This window comes from Tachysurus vachellii, chromosome 3, assembly GCF_030014155.1.
Source record: "Tachysurus vachellii isolate PV-2020 chromosome 3, HZAU_Pvac_v1, whole genome shotgun sequence".
NCBI classification, from domain to species: Eukaryota; Metazoa; Chordata; class Actinopteri; order Siluriformes; family Bagridae; genus Tachysurus; species Tachysurus vachellii.
Genome location: NC_083462.1, coordinates 24,397,730 through 24,415,886, shown reverse-complemented (window position 1 = coordinate 24,415,886; position 18,157 = coordinate 24,397,730). Strand labels below are relative to the sequence as shown.

Genomic DNA, 18,157 nt, shown 5'->3' with positions numbered 1-18,157 from the left:
GGAGCACTTAAGTATAGCATGAACTGAACTTTAAAAATGTCTTGTGTGTAGGCGCACACTATAATAAAGCTTATTCTGGGTCTGATTCTGAAATGGTGTTAGGAGATACATTTCTGCAGGACGAGGTGTGTGCCGGTAGATGGCGCTAGATACATATACATTTCTGCAGGACGAGGCGTGTGCCGGTAGATGGCGCTAGATATATATATATATATACATTTCTGCAGGACGAGGTGTGTGCCGGTAGATGGCGCTGTGCTTGCGGCTGCTATTCATTGCTTCTCTCAAGAAGAAGCAGAAATCCGGCAACTCTAAAGCGGAAGTAAGTACGTGGCCGGACCAGCTGACGTTTCTACACGATGGCGACTGAGGTTCAGAGCGGCGACCTCAACGGTGGAAATGCGAGCCGTCTCGAAGTTTCCATCGACGGCTTGACACTGAGCCCGGATTCTGAGGGAGAAGCGGATCACACGGACGCTGTCGGGCCGCATACAGACACCCACAGCGACCCGGAGCCGAGTCCCGATGCACCGGGCGACGGGGAGCAAAATACCGAGAGCTCCGTGGAGATGATATGGGGCTTTCCTTTATTGGAGCTCTACGGCCTGGCGCTCAAATTCTTTAAAGGTACACATGTGCTTCATTTACACTCTCATACCTGAGACCAGTTTCGTTCCAAACTGTAAAACTCTAACGTTTAAGGCTGTTTATATAGCCGAGTCAGTTAGCATGCTAGCTAACGAGCTTAGCTTAGCTTCTTCTGTTGTGGCTAGATGTTATTAGCCGATCAGCTTTTGCGTGTTATTTGCTGTTTTCAGTGTCGTTCAGGTCGGTTGTCGTGTCACTGGTGATTTGTGTGTGAGTTTTGTTGTATATTCGTGTTAACGGTGGGTTGTTTACTGATGTTTAGCTCTACAGCTAACAGCTAGCATTGGCTAAAGATGGCTAAAGACGAGCAGACTGGTTTGGCTGGTGCGACATGTCCGGTCTCAGTGATCGTGTTACTTTGCAAGCTCATTATAACGCAGTCTGAATCCTTCACTTCATTTAAAGTGTGTTGTTTTTTAAAACCACGTTAAAATCGTATCATTAGTTGAGCTGTGAGCAGCAGGGAGATGCTACATGTCCAGTTCAGAGGAGATTTGGATCTTTAGACAGACTGGATTTATGTAAAAACACTGAACACTCACCTCTTGATTGATTGTTTTTTTTTTTTTTGTTTGTTTTTTTTTTTAAAGAGAGTAAAAAAAAGCTTTTCTAAGGTTGACCTGTAAATGTAGACACACTTTCACTGGTGTGTGCTGTTGGGAGACTCAATAGAGTGAACACAAGGCATAAAAACCACACACTGAAATGGCATGAAACATCTTATATTTAAAAAAGCTAAAGTTTGTGTCTTAAAGTTTTAAAGTGGCTGTAAATACATTCGTTGTGTAATCGTTGCTCTCTGACTTAAACATGATCTCATACACCGACAGCTACAAGGAGTGCAAAATGTTCATCTCAAACACTCTTTGAACCTAAATAATGACATCTTGTAAAAAAAAAGGGCAGCGTTATATCCCAAATAAATATTTACCAGACATTGGAGGGGCTAATTATTTAGTAATTAACTGATATTACTAAACAACATGAAATAGTAAAAGTGTTTAATAGGAATTGTAAAAGAAATCACTTGTTTTTTTGCCTTAAATGCTGTTACCAGTTCACTTGATTGCATGTAAACACAATGATTGAAATGTGAGCAACTCTAAACTCTAATCTGGCAACTCGTTCTATATGCACATTGAACCTTTTCTACCCTTTTTTGTAACGTCAAGCTTGTGATTCAGAAGTGGTGTGTTTTATACGCAGTAGACTAAACAGGGTGTTTTTATTTTGTTTTGTTTTTTAAAGGGCAGCACATTGTTTTTTGGCTCTCCAGCTAGCACTGAATTTGAGCCAGCATTGCAGAGATCATTTGGAGAAAACTGTACACTATCCATACACTAGCAGCTAATTACAGCTGTTGGGTGTCTGCTGAGTTTTTATCTTGACCTCAATGTTATCCCACTGTCCTTCCTGATCACATTTCTTTTCATTGACCTTGAATTGCGCAACATTAAACCACCAGTTTTCCAAACGTAATAAGTGCCATTAGATACATCGAAGTTCAGAGGATGTTGATTTGTTTTCTCTTACGTACGACACATTATTGTTTCTATAGTGACTGATTCATTTTAGTAAGGAGACGTTAACGTTTATGGAAGAAGTCTTTTTTTTTTCAGTGTTTTTTTCTCCATCTCTAGGCAGTCAGTATGATGTCCATCATGAGAGAGAGGTTTATGCATTTTGACAAACTTTTTCAAGCACTTTTCTATAGAAACAGAGAATCTCACCATGTTGTGATTCATTCCTTACTAAGACTGTTAATCAGTAACGATGTAGGTCTGAGCGCCACACTGTCTTGAGACTGTAAAGGGTTGACGGCTCATTTCTGAAGAATTTGTTTATATTCTGACAACTTAGACTTCCTTGTACTCACTGGTTCTGCAAGTTTCTGCAATAAGACAGCTGTGTGATTAAACCTTTTCTGATTGCATGGACCTAAAGCTCATACTGGCTGCGGTTGATTTAAGAGGTTGTGCACGGTATTGATTTCAAGCACTTTTCTGTAGATTATGCGGCTTGTGTGGATGCAGAGTTTAATGCATGAGGCCTTAGGAGTGGGGAGCAGAGGTGTTGGTGCATTAGAGAGGGTGAGCTGAAGGAACAGTCAAACAGCCAGGCTGTAATAGACAAGGCAGCCCACAAAAGTGCTTTTACACGTAATCATCTCATTATCTCTTTGTTGATTGTCTTGAGATGATGTCATTATTTGAATAATTGAACTGTCACTTCAATAAGTGATCACCAGAGATTCAGTAGTTTATATGTCAGCTTGTATACATCCATAACTGCAGCATAGTCCATGTACATAACATAAACACAAATGCTGTTTCATTTCAAGACCTGCTTTGCTACTACTTCTTACAGAAAAAGATGGAAAGGCCTTCCACCCAACATATGAGGAGAAGCTGCGTCTGGTGGCTCTCCATAAGCAGGTGTCTCAGGGACCCTACAATCCAGACGCCTCCCCTGAAGTGGGTTTCTTCGACGTGCTGGGAAATGACCGCAGGTAAGCTTCATGATTTCAGTCTTGATCCTGTTCAAAGCTTTTCTCTAGCTGCAGTGACTGGAGCAGGAGGTAGCGGCTTAAAAAACAGCATTTTTAACGGCTTTCTAATTATCATCATCGTTAACACAGTTAATTATTCATAACAATTAAGGGGAAGTGGGTGGGGCTTCAAGGAAGTCATGGTTAAAGGTAGGGTCGCCGTCGTTTGAAAGCCAATGTTGACATATCACCAAAACAAACACGCCCTTAACCCAAATGGGTCCCACCCCTGTATTGATAGCTCCACCCACACATACACCAGACAAGTATAACCCAAGTACACACTTTGTGAGCTGACGCTTGAAACCGATAACGGAGGAGGTTTAGACGCACCAGGCTTACAGGGTGTAGAAAGAAATGTGTCTTTATCATAGCTGAAGGGAAGAACAATACGATTGCAGATAAACAAACAAGCAAAAATGATACACAAGCATAATCATGCAAAGGACGGCATATATTAGTTCTGTGAAACAAAGCAAAGCCAACGTTACTCACCTATCGAGAAGGAAAAAAGCAACCTCAGCGTCCCATCCATCAGTTCTCTCCAGCGCTGGAAAGCTGATCCTATATTAACACGGGTTCTGCTTCTTGCATTATCGTAAGCCTTTCTTCGCTTTCTTCCTTTGTTTTTATCCTCCATGTCAATGTTAAAACCGCTTTCTGCTAATGTCACACGTGTACTGAACACTCTCTCCGCCCATATTGACAAGACACGCCCCTTTATGCTCATTGGCTACACGTTAGTTATGTAATTTTGTTTGGCGGCCCAAACTTTTTCTGAAGCATTTCTCAAACAAAGGAGACCCCACCTTTAAATGTTATAGATTTCACAAGGTTCTTTTGTGCCTTATTTCATGGTTTAGTAGGACACATTTGGCGTATTTTTGACACTCCACGGTACTCTATGGTAAATGATGGTGCTCCTAGGGCAAGTCTGGTTATATACTCCAATAATAATAATAACAATAATAATATAATTGGATTAAAAGCCACTGAGTAAGGACATTAATAGCTCGTAATTCAAGCAAATGCTGATTGGTTGAGAGGGCGGCTTTAAATCGTTGCCCCAGCACACGGCCTAACCCCAGAACTAGCACAACATAAACATCAAGCAGTTAAAGGATGAGCTAGTGGGTGCTGTGTGACCTCCGTATAGTGACAGTGAAGATCCACCGATTCTCAAGATTTTCTTCTGTTCTCTCTTTCTTTTTAATGTTTGTTGACCATTCTGCTCTTTTCCTTATGTGTGAGGATATTAACAGATACCTTATGCATACAGCTGTGTACTGAATTTGCGTATTCACTGTTTAAATCAGCTCCAAGTTTTATACAAATTATACACAGCCTGATGTTCCCGATCAGCTTCCATTTATTATTTACCTTCTCTCCCTCTTTCTGCTGTTTAGTGTGTTCAATGAAGTGAAATGAAACGTACTGATCACTGCAGTGATTGATTTACTTTTCTGTGTCCTGCTCATTTCTAACTACGGTCCTGTAACTGTGCTGCACTTGTTTTGCGTTGTAATGTGTGTGTTTCAGAAAAGAATGGGCGTCGTTGGGGAACCTTGGGAAGGAAGAGGCCATGGTGGAATTTGTCAAGCTGTTAAATAAATGCTGTACTTTATTTGCACCGTTTGTCGCATCTCACAAGATCGAAAAAGAGGAGCAAGAGAAGAAGAGGTGAGGCGTGTATTTGTGTGTCATTCCGGGGAGGTAGTAACCGCTAGCCGCTGTAGTAGCTTTGCTGTTTGTTTATTCATGTAACGAGAGCAGAAGCACTCCTGCTCTTTGGACTGTAAACAAACCCACAAGTACTGCGTATGTATGTCAGGGCACTGACAGTGACTTCTGACTCAATAATTTGTTCTTTGGATTTCTTTGAAAACACATTTTTGCGGGTTAACTTGAACGCTTTCATTATCGCCTGTCGTTTCTATCCCCAGCACCATGATTACAGATTTTATGTTTATTTGTGTTAAATGTGTTAAATGTGTCATGATGGTTCATCTTACTGCTGCATTCTGTCTGTTTTTTATATTGTACTTGTCCTGTATATTAAAATTATTGCACCAATTCTGCTCATTTTTTTTTGGACCAAACATTTAAATGAATCACAGTTACAAAGCCTTCTCCTGTTCCTGCAAATACGTTGTTTTAATTCAGACGAGTCTTTTCACTTGCCACATATGTTTTCTTTCTAAGTCAAGAAAAAGTGTTCACATTGCAACTGGAGGCTTCCTGTGCTTGTAGGTGTATTGCATTTTTATGTGTACAGAAATGTAAACGTGTAACACGTTGTCGTGTGTTTAGTCTCATATCTGAGGTATTTGTCTATGCCAGGATTGAGGAAGAGGAGCAGCTACGCCGAGAGAGAGAGGAGCTGGAGCGTCAGTTGCAGGAGGAGGAGCGACGCCGGAGGGAGGAGGAGGAGAGACTGAGGAGGGAAGAGGAACAGAGGAGGCAGGTTGAGGAGGAGCGACTCCGTGTAGAGCAGCAGAAGTGAGTGTGAAGAATTGCGGACACTCGACTGACAGACTTTCTACTTTTTTTGATACGTTTATATGTGTGTGAGACACACATCAGACATTCAGCCAACAGTTCACATGTTTGTGTGTGTGTGTTATTTTTGTGTGTGAGTGTGGTTTTTTTTGTGTGTGTTTTTTTGTGTGTGTGTGAGAGAGACACCTATCAGACATTCAGCCAACGGTTCACATGTGAGCTTCTATGACACTTTTTTATTTTTCTTCACTAGGAGGAAAAAGCCATGAATTGAAAGAGAAACCTTTTATATCAATATTGCACAGTGGAAGATTTCTGATATAATAAAGAGTAATGATGTATAGTAATGGCAACATTAATAAGAAATATAATAAGTGATAAACTTTACTGTTTTAAATCATTTTAAATCGTTAATTCAACCAAATAAATTAATAACTATAAAAAGAATCCACCCAAGGATAGTCTTCTGTACAACACATTTAGAATATTAACAACTCCTGCTTGTCAGAGGCAGGAGAATCAGCCCTCTGTGTCATGGCCTCGAATAGGTACAGAAAAGTGGCCTGTTGTTTTGCTACAAAGATTGTGAGCTGAAACAATAAGTGATGCTCAATATCCATCTAAGAGCAGGTCTAATGGTCTCAGACTGCAGGACGGGTTTCTAAGGAAAGAATTTTAGCAGTTCTTAAATGCACACTTACTATGTCGTGTCCCTCTGGCACTCACAGGCAGCAGATCATGGCTGCATTAAATGCACAGACAGCCGTGCAGTTTCAGCAGTATGCGGCGCAGCAGTACCCAGACAGTCCCGAACAGCAGCTCATTCTCATCCGGCAGCTGCAGGAACAGCACTACCAGCAGTACATGCAGCAGCTCTACCAGGTGCAGCTGGCCCAGCAGCAGGTATGGTAACATACTGAGATTATATTATCTCTCTAATAGGTCTGAAAGGAACAACACACAAAGTGGAATGCGGTACAAGGAAAAGAATCGGTGACAGTGGTGTGAGAAAATAACCAGCACATCTCAGGGTTTCAATTCTCATAAAACAGCAATTTGTTAATCATTTTACTGTTTCAGCTAAATAGTTTGCATCATATTTGTTACATTCAACAGACCTAAAGTGGCATGTAATGATCATCTACTGTAATAACATTCGTAGGTTAAATAGTTATTTTATTTGTCTCAGAAGGTCTACAAAGAGCCGGTATGGATACATGTTGTAATTCCAGCCAATCAGCAGCCTCCATCGTTTCCACCTGTAAGGTTTGGCTGAAGTTGCACCGGCTCGTTTACATTTACAGCGTTTGGCAGACACCTTTATCCAGAGCGACGTACAAAAGTGCTTTAAATCTCTAGCATAGAATAGCTGTATGGACCCCTAGGGGAAGTTCATTCCACCACCTTGGTGCCAAAACAAAAAAGAGTCTTGTAGTATACTTAGCTCTTACCCTGAGAGATGGTGGGACCAGTCGAGCAGTGCTGGTAGATCTGAGGGTGTGGTGCAGTGTGAGGAGTGATGAGGGCTTTGAGGTAAGAGCGAGCTGGTCCTTTTTGGCTTTGTAGGCAAGCATCATTGTTTTGAATCTGATGCGTGCAGCTACTGGAAGGCACTATCACAGCAGCAGGGTGGTGTGTGAGAACTTAGGCAGATTGAAAACAAGTCGTGCAGCTGCATTTTGGATCATTTGCAAAGGAAGAGTTGCGTTGCAGTGAGTTGCAGTAGTCCAGTCTTGTGATGACAAGAGACTGAAGTACCTGAGCAGAAATGGCAGAATCCTTTTAATGTTGTAGACAAAGAACCGACATGAACGAGTCACATTAGCAACATGAGAGGAAAAAGGACAGTTGATTGCACATGGTTTCCCCAAGGCTGAGAGCTGTGACTGAAGGGGAGATTACATCATTGTGCAGGGATATTGCAAGATCCTGACCTGGGGATGAATCATCTGGGATGATCAGCAGTTCAGTTTTGCTGGGATTGAGCTTCAACCGATGAGCCATCACAACGATATATCTGCCAGACATGCTGAGATCCGAACAGAAGCTGTGGTATCTGACAGGGAGACAGTTGGTATAAATTATTATTATTTTTTTTTTTACCAACTGCCTTTTATTCTGTTTTCTTTTAGGCAGCTCTGCAAAAACACCAGGAAGACTCTATAGTTTTCTCCAAGTTAGAGGCGAGCGAGACGTCGGCCTCCCCCGTCGGTGACGAGACTCCCACGGTGAACGGCCAGGCAGAGTCGTCCATTGACAGCATAGATCGAGAGCCAGAGCTGGAGCCTGCAGAGGAGGTCACTGAGAACGGCCCAACAGGTGGGAACGCTCAGAGAGAAGTCAAGGAATTATTTTGCTTTTAAATGCATTCACATTTTACACACGTTTATTGTCTTGAAGTGGATTCTGTTCTTCACTTTCATTTATTTTCCTGCAATTGTTTTATTTATTTATTTAATAGACAACAAATATTCCTTATGTTGCTTTTACAAACTACCTACACTCTATCTCTGGTTCTACCCCTCCAGACTCTCCCCCAGTGATAGCAGCCCCCTCTATGTGGACACGGCCGCAGATCAAAGACTTTAAGGAGAAGATTCGCCAGGACGTGGACTCCGTGATCACGGTGGGACGAGGGGAAGTGGTCACCGTTAGGGTCCCCACTCACGAGGAGGGCTCCTATCTCTTCTGGGAATTTGCCACAGACCATTATGATATCGGGTTCGGTGTCTTCTTCGAATGGACTGACACCACCAATGCCTCAGTCAGCGTGCACGTCAGTGAGTCCAGTGACGAAGACGAGGATGAGGACGGTGAGGGGGGGAAAACTTTTTTCATATCCACACCATGTTATTTTTTATAGATATATACTTTATGTATGATCATTACAATTTCATTACATTTTACAAAAATAACGGAGTGTAAGAAGGCTGATGATGATTGATGTTCCCTTAAACTGTTTTGGTTCTTGACAAACAGTCTGTCCTGACGACATGTATGTAGTAATTAGGTCTGTTGTCTAATAAACTCTCACCATTGATGAATCCAGTGAGGAATAGTGATGCATGCACTGACCTGCGTTGTACCTAATATCTAAAGTATTTCTTTTTTATGAATTACATAATTTTTTTTGTGAGATTTCAGGAAACGGTAGCATTTTTGGTAATGATCAAGCAGACATGGTTTAAAAAAACTACTTACAGAAGTAGAATACACAGAATCCAACCTTCTGAATAAAATTAGCAGGACTGATTACATAAGAAGTGCTAACCAGCTAACTCTCTCTCTCTGTTTAGAGCCTCAGAGTGAGGAGGAAAAGGCCAAGAAGGAGGCGGGGAAACCTCAAGTGGATGAGATCGTGCCGGTTTACCGGAGGGACTGCCATGAGGAGGTATACGCGGGGAGTCACCAGTACCCTGGTCGTGGCATCTACCTACTCAAATTTGACAACTCGTACTCCCTCTGGAGGTCAAAGAGTGTCTATTACAGAGTCTACTACACTAGATAAGCCTGGGATCAAGACTATGGAGCAAAAGTGTGTGTTGTGTGTGTGTCTCTGTGTGTGTGTGTGTGTGTGTGCACACGCATGCGTGAATGTGCATATGTGTATGGGGTGCGTCTCGTTCTGTTCGAGTTTAGGACGATTGGCCTCTGATGTATCCGTGGCACCTCTGTTTTGCACTCTGAAAGGCGTGCTCTAGGATTCTGTGCTTGTCAATGGTATTGTCTTCTGTTCACAGTGTGAGTCCATGTTCTAATGTCATCTAAAGAGGTGCTTTGGCCACTAAGAGAGCTGTTTGTGTTCATTCAAAATGACCCATCTACTCGATATCTAGGGAGTATGGTTATAAATTAGACGAGTCTTTTGTGGGAATTAATGAATTAATGCTGCTTTTCTGCCTTTTTTTTTTTTTTTGCTTGGACCAATGCTTTTATTTCCTTACTTTATTTCTTAGAAAGCCCACATGATTTCTAGCACCACTCTATTGCAGGATGCTTCCTGGGAGCTGTTTATTAAAGTGGCCTCATGGCTGTTTGAATATTCATTTCTGTATAGTATTTTTCAAAAGCAAGCCCTTCATCTTCTTAGTGAAAATGTCTCTCATTCAGTTCTTTTTTTATGTATCGGTGCATATTCCAAAGTTTTCATATGCTACATTACTGAAAATGTAAATAATAACATGCACTGATGATGATGATGATGATGATTATTAGTAGTTACTGAACACTTGCAATAAGTCAGGCCTTTATTTAGAGCAAGTTCAAATTCAGGACAAAAATCTAGTTGATATTAATATTCGATAATTAGTTATTAGTGCGATATCTTGTGTAACAAATTCTCTTGCAGTATAATATCTAAGAGGAAATCATCCCGGTGGGTGTTTACGTGTACACATACGTGCTTGATATATTAACAGCATAATATACGAGCAGGCATGTCGGGAAGTAAATGTAACGTCACCTCACCTTTTTACCAGTTACACTTTTTTCTAAGTTATTTTCTATTAACTTAATCATTCTGATCTGATTCTCAATTGAAGACGTAGTTCACGTGCTGATTCGATTTTTATTTGATTTTACAGTTCTTCCGTGTCAGTACAGCCTCGTGTACGTTCTAATGATATTTTAGTAAGGTTTAATATCATCACCATTATCATTACCACCATGTGAGCAGTACAATGAGGCTCCTTTTAGTGGAAATAAATGTGCTCTGGCTTTCTAAAACACTGGTCCAGGTGGTTGTAGAAAAGCAGCAACTTCCTCTTTTAGGTGAGCACTGGAACATCTGCCAGCTGTCTACACATCTGTAATAGTAATAATGCATCACATATCAGCGTACAGTACAGGTTTGATCCAGGACACAATAAACCAGTGATACATGACTTTTCTACTGAGAAGGTTGGGGAGTAATGAATGTGAGGATTAAACAGATATATAACTTGCAAAGAAAAAGAATTGTTTTTGCTTAAAGTGGTTGGATTGTGTGTAAAGCGTTTCATAAATATTTATTAATCTGCCTTGTAGATTAGGGTCCTTGATGTCTGTCATATTACATAGAATATCACCCAACTCTTCACTCTTCTGCTTCTGATTGAGCTTCTCATCTCTTTAACTGGTCACTTTCATCATTTGTAGGGTTTTGTTTTTTTTTTTTTTTGGTTGATGTTTTTTCCAGAATTCTGGGTTCTGTAAGCAACACTCGTGGCATAACTGTGTTCACTCTGTGTTTTGTTTTTTTCTTTGGTCTGTCATTGTTACAATTTAAAGCGCATAGATATATAAAGCCACAAAATCTAAAACAAAGTAAATTCCTGGTCTGATACGTTACACGGACACTTATCTTTATTACCAAATAACCATTGTGTGTTTTTTTGTCTTATTACTGTGGCTGCCAGACTAATTACAAGAAGAAACGGCTGAATCTGTGAGCGCTTTGACTGTTTCTGCTTTTTATTGGTCGCTGGCAGTTTTGAAAAGCATTTCCAGAGAGCATTGCTGTAAACTCATCCATTTATGTGCTCAATTCTGAGCTGTCACTTAAAATGGCTGTCCTTTAACATGGTAAAATGTTGTAACACACAACAACATCCGTCATCGGTTTAATTGAAATATGAAATCATTTTTTTTCCTCCTGAATGATTTATCCATCATGTTTGTGAGTATATTTATATAATGAATGAATGAGTGCAAAAAAAAAAAAGAGCCTGTGCACAGTGCTGTCCAGAGCAGTGATGAGAGATTGACACCCGGCAGCAGCCCAACATCATTACAGTTAACAGTAAAATGTGTACAGAGGTTTTTTTTTTTGTTCCTAATTTTATTTCTCTGTGTTTTTATTTTCCATCTGCTAAGTCAGGCCTTTGTAAAGTGGAATGTAACCGAGAGCCTGATCTTGGACTAAGGACTTTTGTGAAGAAAGATGGAAATGTGGTGAATATCATATTGTACATTTTCTCGCATTTGCAAAGTGAAAAATCAATGTAAATTTCATACCACGAATACATGAAGTAACTGGAGAGGGTTTTTCTTTTTTTCTTTTGCATTGATTGTCATGGATGAGTTCAGGGATGACTTTCCTTGAGAATCATATTTAATCTTGATTAAACCCAAGTTCATCTGTACTTTTATGACTGTGATTTAATGTATTTGGTGTTTGTACTTTTGGATGCCATCAGTGCTCTGTCTCTCTCTTGTCTATCTGTCTCTCTTTCTGTCTCTCATGTCTCTCTGTCTCTAGTAGTCTCTCTCTCTCTTGTATCCCTCTCTGTCTCTCCCTAGTCTCTGTCTCTCTTCTCTCTATTTCTGATTTCTGATTTGACTGCATCTTGATAATTTTGTCTATTTGTCTCTCTTGTCTCTCTATTTGTCTCTCTCGTCTCTCTCTCTCGTCTCTCTCTCTCTCTCTCTCTCTCTCTCACACCTCAAAACAGTTTTTATACTTGCTATTCTTTGTTTCTTTCATTAGTAACTTTTCAATTAATGAGATTCAGATTAGATTCAGCTTTTCCACGGAGCAAAGTACAAGCACAATGCCGACATGCACTTAACATCTAATCAGAGCAGTGAAACGGCGAGTAGCATTAATTGTGAAGTGCATAGATAGAATACAATGAAGTAGTGTGGTGTTAAAATGCAAATGAAAGGATGTGTGTAACCGAGTCTGAAGATATAGATTCATGTAATGGAATCCAGGAGAGTACGGTGCATTGAGCAAAGGTGTAACTGAATAGAGTTAGTGGTGATACCTAAACAGCAACAAATATACTTATAGAAACTTGATTCTTGTTTGTATCAAGCATCTGAATGGGTTAGAATTTCTTTAGGAGATCTTGCTGTTTCTGTACAAACAGCATACACAAGCGTGTAGTAATGCGCCGATCAGGATGCTTCAAGAAAACATGACTGTAGTCAGCATTCTTAAGGTGTAGGTTGTTAGTCATTATTTACTTTAAGTAGAAGAAGCCTTCTGTTGTCTTATACAGTACAGTACAGAACAAAGAAATGGGTTCTCCATATACTGGTTAGGTCAGGCTGAGCCATTAAACAGCATCAGTGTTGTAATGTAACGGAGTAAAATACTTCGTTACTCTACTTAAGTAGAAATGTCACGTATCTGTACTTTACTTCGCTATTTAAATTTATGTCAACTTTCACTTTTACACCACTACATTTCCTAGATAAAATGTATACTTTTACTCCGTTATATTTCCACTAAGCATCTTCGTTACTCGTTACTACAAACTAAAATCAGAAGAAATGTGTGCGACTGCAATAAGGGAGGTTTGGCGAATCACTGCTCCTAGATTGCATTACTCTTCGCACGCTCTACGGAGAAGCACAGGTACGCGCAGCGTGCACGCGCATTCAGAGCTGGAGGCATTTATCTATAACGTTAATCGGCGGAAAGCCGCAAAGACGGCAACCAAAAGCAGTGAAATTTCACTATTCTTATTACCAGAGTTGTAGCACAAACAAAATATTAATGCAAACAATCCATTCAATACTAAATAAAAATAACATTTATTGATTTGATCTTTGTCTTGTGAATATTTTTTATTAATGACTGCATTCATTGGACACACTGTATAATATATAATATAAAACTCTTCTTGTTTTAAATTCTCACTGAGGGCTAAAACCCCTTAAGATGAAATACTATAACCGCAACTGCTCTTATGCCTACTGAAAATCACTGAAATTGTACTTTTACTTCAAATACTTAAGTACATTAAATATCAGAAAATGACTTTTGATACTTAAGTACAGTATATATCAGATACTTTAAGACTTTTACTTGAGTAATATTCTAAAAGGTAACTTTCACTTCTACCAAAGTCTTTTTCTAGTACGATACTTGTACTTTTACTCAAGTATTACTTTCAAGTACTTTATACAACACTGAACAGCATCCATAAAGGCTTTGCTCAAGGGCGCAACCACAGCAGCTTGGTGGTGGTTGGACTTAAACCCCCGAAATTCACATCAGAAATCCAGAGCCTGTGACGAAGATTTAAAATGTATTATTACTTTAAGAAATTAAGTGACAGGACGTATTGTTTTTCTAGTATTTTCTTTAAGTTAATACCACAAGGGGGAGCTGGAAACTTACACTCCTTCCACTGTTGTAAAATGACATGTAAATAAACAAAATGTTTAATTATTCATACACTGTCAGTATGCTTTAGAGAATTAAGAGGTGAATGAAACTGTAAAGGTGTTCTTTATATTATTTGTATAAATATGTCGATCTTTAGTTAAACTGCTGTAGCTTATTTATACAAATATTGAGCATTAATATTGAATAGTCCACCAGTGATGGGCAATAAATCCAACATTATTTACCTTATTTTAAATTACAATTTATTTTCTTCAACCCAATGTATCTTCAATTTCTACAGATAATTATTAAAGCTTTATTGTAGAAAAGCATTTTATTAGAAGTGACATCATACTTACTAACACACAGTTATTTAAGAAATCTATTAATGCCTTTACATATTAGTCAGTTTGTAATATATATTACATGCAGCTGTGATGATTTCTCAATACAGAAAAAAAAACTTTAATCATATTTTATTTTGGGAGAAGTTAAAATATAGTCCAGAATTTGGTGTTACCCAGTTAAAATATAGTCCAGAATTTGGTGTTACCCAGTTAAAATATAGTCCAGAATTTGGTGTTACCCAGTTAAAATATAGTCCAGAATTTGATGTTACCCAGTTAAAATATAGTCCAGAATTTGATGTTATCCCCCGGGTTGCCAGATTGGACGGAGTAGTTTTTGGAACGTGAGCTTTAGACTCCAGTTCCGGGATCTACAGGTGGTTCCTCTGAGTGTCTCCATGTTTTCCCCACACACTATTCTCAGTCCACACACACACACACACACACACACACACACACACTCCACTCACTTCTTCCAGCCTTTAATCACGGCATCATTTGAAAATCATGGCGCGAGTCGCACTTCTTTTCCTCTCGGTGGACTTTTTGAGAGCTTAACGAGCTGCTTGTGTATGCAGAGTGAAATCTAGAACCAGTTGTTAAAGATAAAACATGCCTTTTTACGAAAGGACGGTGGAGCCGCGGCGGTTGTGCCGGTTGGAGGTGAAGGACGGAGGTCACGGCACCAAGCTGTTCGGGTCTCTGGATGATGTGAGCTCGCGGGCGCTCGCGCTGCTCCTGCGGCAGCTGAGTGACGTTTCCCGGCACGCCAGCGACATCTTCCGCGGTGTGGAGCTCCAGGCTGCGCTCGTGTCCCAGCGGAGCGCGCGCATCCAACAGCGCCTGGACAGCTTACACACCACTGTGCACCAGCTCAACCCAAAGCAAGTTAAAGTCCGTAAGTGTGACAGCTTTTACCTTCTCGTGTGTTTCAGAACGTGCATGGACATGCATTAAAGTCTGAGTGTTTTGTCACTGTGTTTACGTTAGGAGCAAATTAAAGCAGCATGACATGTCGGCTCCTTCTACTGAATCTTTATTTATGAGTCTAAATAAACAGACAAACTCGTGTCAAGCTCATAACACTGTCACCATGACAAGTCTACAAGCATTAACTTTTTAATACCAGACTGTATTTATTCGTTGTACCTTACATTATATAAAAAATAGAGCAAAAGTTCATATTATAACATTTTTTTGCTCAGTATCAGAGGAGTCGATATGAATCGGTTGTTTTGAACGATTCTTTTAGGTTTTAGGTTCTTATTGTTTTGCTTCTCTATAATTTGTCTGTTTCTCAGCATTTGATTAACATTTACATCTTACTGGAATACTTTTTCTGAACGATAAGCAAATGTCACTCCGTGTGTGTGTGTGTGTGTGTCATGGTGTGTGTGTGTCCGCGCGCGAATCCAGCAGTGAATCAGTTCACCTGGAATGTTTCTTTCTGAAGAGTCAGTAAAATGCAGGTCGTTGCTGTTAATGTGTGTAAGGTGTTACGTGTAGAAACACATGGCGAGCTGTGTTTCAGAGCTGAGGTTATGCAAATGTGGTCATTGTGATTGATAGATCTGTCACAATGTACCAACCATCTGTAACACACAGACACACCCACAGACACACACACAGACACCCATTTCAACCGTTCAGTCGTTTTTGTCATACACACAAACTGACCTATTTAATTTCTCCTATTAAATAAATTCATAACAGCAATAGCAGTGTTTAGGACACTTCATATATATATATAATGTGTGTGTGTGTGTGTGTGTGTGTGTGTGTATTGCAAAAAAAAAAAACACCATAGTGTCATCTGGATTCTGGAGTCTCTATGTGTACACACATAGAGGATGTAAGGTCTCTATTGAGGCTACCACAAGGCTTGTGGTAGCCCAGTGGTTGGTTAAGGTGTTACAAAAATCCACATTTGGTTCCTCTGATCATAGACCCCAAAGTCGGGAAGAGTCACCCAGTCAGCAGTTTATAACAAGGCAAGCCTATCTTTTGTTTCTAAGTGTACACACATGTTGTGACCTTGAAATCACAGGATCTAACTATCGACTCTAAGATACTGAGCCTAAAACCTTCACACATTTAAGCAATGGCTTGTTAAACATGCACTGACTGTCCACTTTATTAAGAATACATGTTCACTTATGCACTCATGAAGCTATCTAATCATCTTGCAGCAGCGCAATGCAAAAAAAAGCAAGAGCTTCAGTTCAGGATCACTTGAGAACCAGGAAAAAGTGTGATTTCTGTGCCCGATTGTGGCATGGATAATGATACCAGATGGGCTGGTTTTGAGTATTGCAGAAATTACTGATGCGTATGGAATTTCAGGAGCAACAATCTGTAGAGTTTACACAAAATTGTATGATCAACAGTTATGTGGGTGGAAACACCTTGTTTGGTAAGAGAAGGCAGAGGAAAATGGCCAGATTGGGTTGAGCTGTCAGGAAGGATAAGACCATAGAAGACAACCACGGTGGGTTCCGCTCCTGTCAGCCAAGAACAAGGATCATGGGCTCGAGTTTCATGTCTGATCTGAACATTAACTGAAGCTCTTGACCTTTTTCTGCATGCTATTTTGCACTGTGTTGCTCATGTGATTGTCTGATAGGTTTACATGCATTAAAGAGGATGGTGAGTGTACATATGTGCATGTGTGTGTAAAGAGAGCTATCAGACGGATATATGATGCATGTTCATAACATATTTATAACATTAAAACGACAAGTCGTGTAATTTCAAGGTCTTGTGTGATGCATGTTTTGACTATGTTTTTGGTCACTGTGTTGGAAACACTGACCCCCTTGTAGTTTGTTTTCTTTAAACCTGTCTTTCTGGATTGGCTTTGTTTTATTGAATTTAGTGGCTCATCTGGTGAACATGGGCTTAAGGTAAAGATGAGGTCATGCTATGGCAAATAAATTATAAGCGATTAAATAAATCAACCAGTTAAGGCTCTGGGTTGTTTTTCGGAGGATTACGGTTCAAGCCCCTGCACTGCCAGGCTGAAACTGTCTGGCCCTCAAGGGCCCTTAACCATCTCTGCTCCAGGGCTGCTGTATCATGGCTGACCCTGTGCTCTGACCCAAACCTCCAAAGTTGGTATATGTGAAGAAAGAATTTCACTGCGCTGTAATGTATATGTAACAAAATGAAGGCTTCTCTAATATTTTGCTCTGTCACAATTTTACTTTGCTAACAATTTGGTTAATTGAGAAACCGTTTACAAGTCACAATTTTTTATTTTATAACGTAAACACTGTCTGTTTGCAGGCTTTCAAGTGTTTAAATGTTGTTCATATCATACAGAGGGGGTCAGTACACCAGAACTAGACATATGCAACATAACGATAATTGTATTTACGTGAGTTTAAGGACGATTAAGGATGTATATCAAACTCAAGACCCTCAAAGCACTATTCTTTATCCTGTTCTTTCTCAGAGTCTGGGATATCAGAGTTAATCGACAGAATAGATAATAATATCATAAATAAACAAATAAAATAAAAAAAGACAACTGGCAACAGGCAATAGAGTTTGACTTCTCTGCAGTAGATGATAAATAACCAGCTTGCATTAACAGTATAATGGATGTTCAAGCCCAAGGCTATAGTCTGACTCCTGTTTGCATGACAAACAAGATCAAATATCATTTGCTTTTTTTATATAACATTAATACCGTGTCAGCGTTATTAATGACAGAGGCATCCACATCATTCCTGCTGGCGTCGAGTTTGACTTGTTTCTGGAATAAATCTTTTACTTTTTACATTACTGATACCGATTCTCTGTAACATCATGAGCTCCTTTTTTGTACTATTGACATCACAGGTGAGAGAAAAGGAGAGGCGTGTGAGGGAACAGCTGTTTATCATAGCAGGTATAATGTAAGTCATAACAGGAAGTAACTTGTCTCACATAATTATTAATGATTAAAACACATCATTCAGTGCTGAATAAAAAGTTTGAATCATTGTCAAATCTTTGTGGTATAAAAGAAATAAA

The 18,157-nt window shown here is 39.8% G+C and overlaps 2 protein-coding genes across 3 annotated transcripts in view; both read left to right on the top strand.

The window, feature by feature from the left end:
• Nucleotides 1–288: 288 nt before the first annotated feature.
• On the top strand, nucleotides 289–11,817 carry acbd3 (acyl-Coenzyme A binding domain containing 3). The gene is made up of 8 exons (XM_060866379.1): nucleotides 289–627; nucleotides 3,016–3,157; nucleotides 4,736–4,876; nucleotides 5,537–5,695; nucleotides 6,424–6,598; nucleotides 7,828–8,014; nucleotides 8,224–8,508; nucleotides 8,992–11,817. The coding sequence occupies exons 1-8, from the start codon at nucleotides 360–362 to the stop codon at nucleotides 9,201–9,203; spliced, it is 1,569 nt and encodes a 522-aa protein (XP_060722362.1). The 5' UTR covers nucleotides 289–359; the 3' UTR covers nucleotides 9,204–11,817.
• Nucleotides 11,818–14,586: 2,769 nt separating this feature from the next.
• The window catches only part of nhsl1b (NHS-like 1b), a 95,952-nt gene continuing 92,381 nt past the window's right edge, over nucleotides 14,587–18,157 (top strand). For both annotated transcript variants that reach the window (XM_060866374.1, XM_060866371.1), the window contains exon 1: nucleotides 14,587–15,038. In XM_060866374.1, the coding sequence (XP_060722357.1) occupies nucleotides 14,753–15,038 (286 nt within the window). In that variant the 5' untranslated portion in view covers nucleotides 14,587–14,752. The remainder of the gene's footprint in view (nucleotides 15,039–18,157) is intronic.

Bases quoted from the DNA above. Each gene is read 5' to 3' on its own strand.
- acbd3 (XM_060866379.1), top strand. From the start codon at position 360: ATGGCGACTGAGGTTCAGAGCGGCGACCTCAACGGTGGAAATGCGAGC. The intron at 3,158-4,735 runs GTAAGCTTCATG...TGTGTGTTTCAG, and splicing joins GTGCTGGGAAATGACCGCAG to AAAAGAATGGGCGTCGTTGG. The intron at 4,877-5,536 runs GTGAGGCGTGTA...TGTCTATGCCAG, and splicing joins GAGGAGCAAGAGAAGAAGAG to GATTGAGGAAGAGGAGCAGC.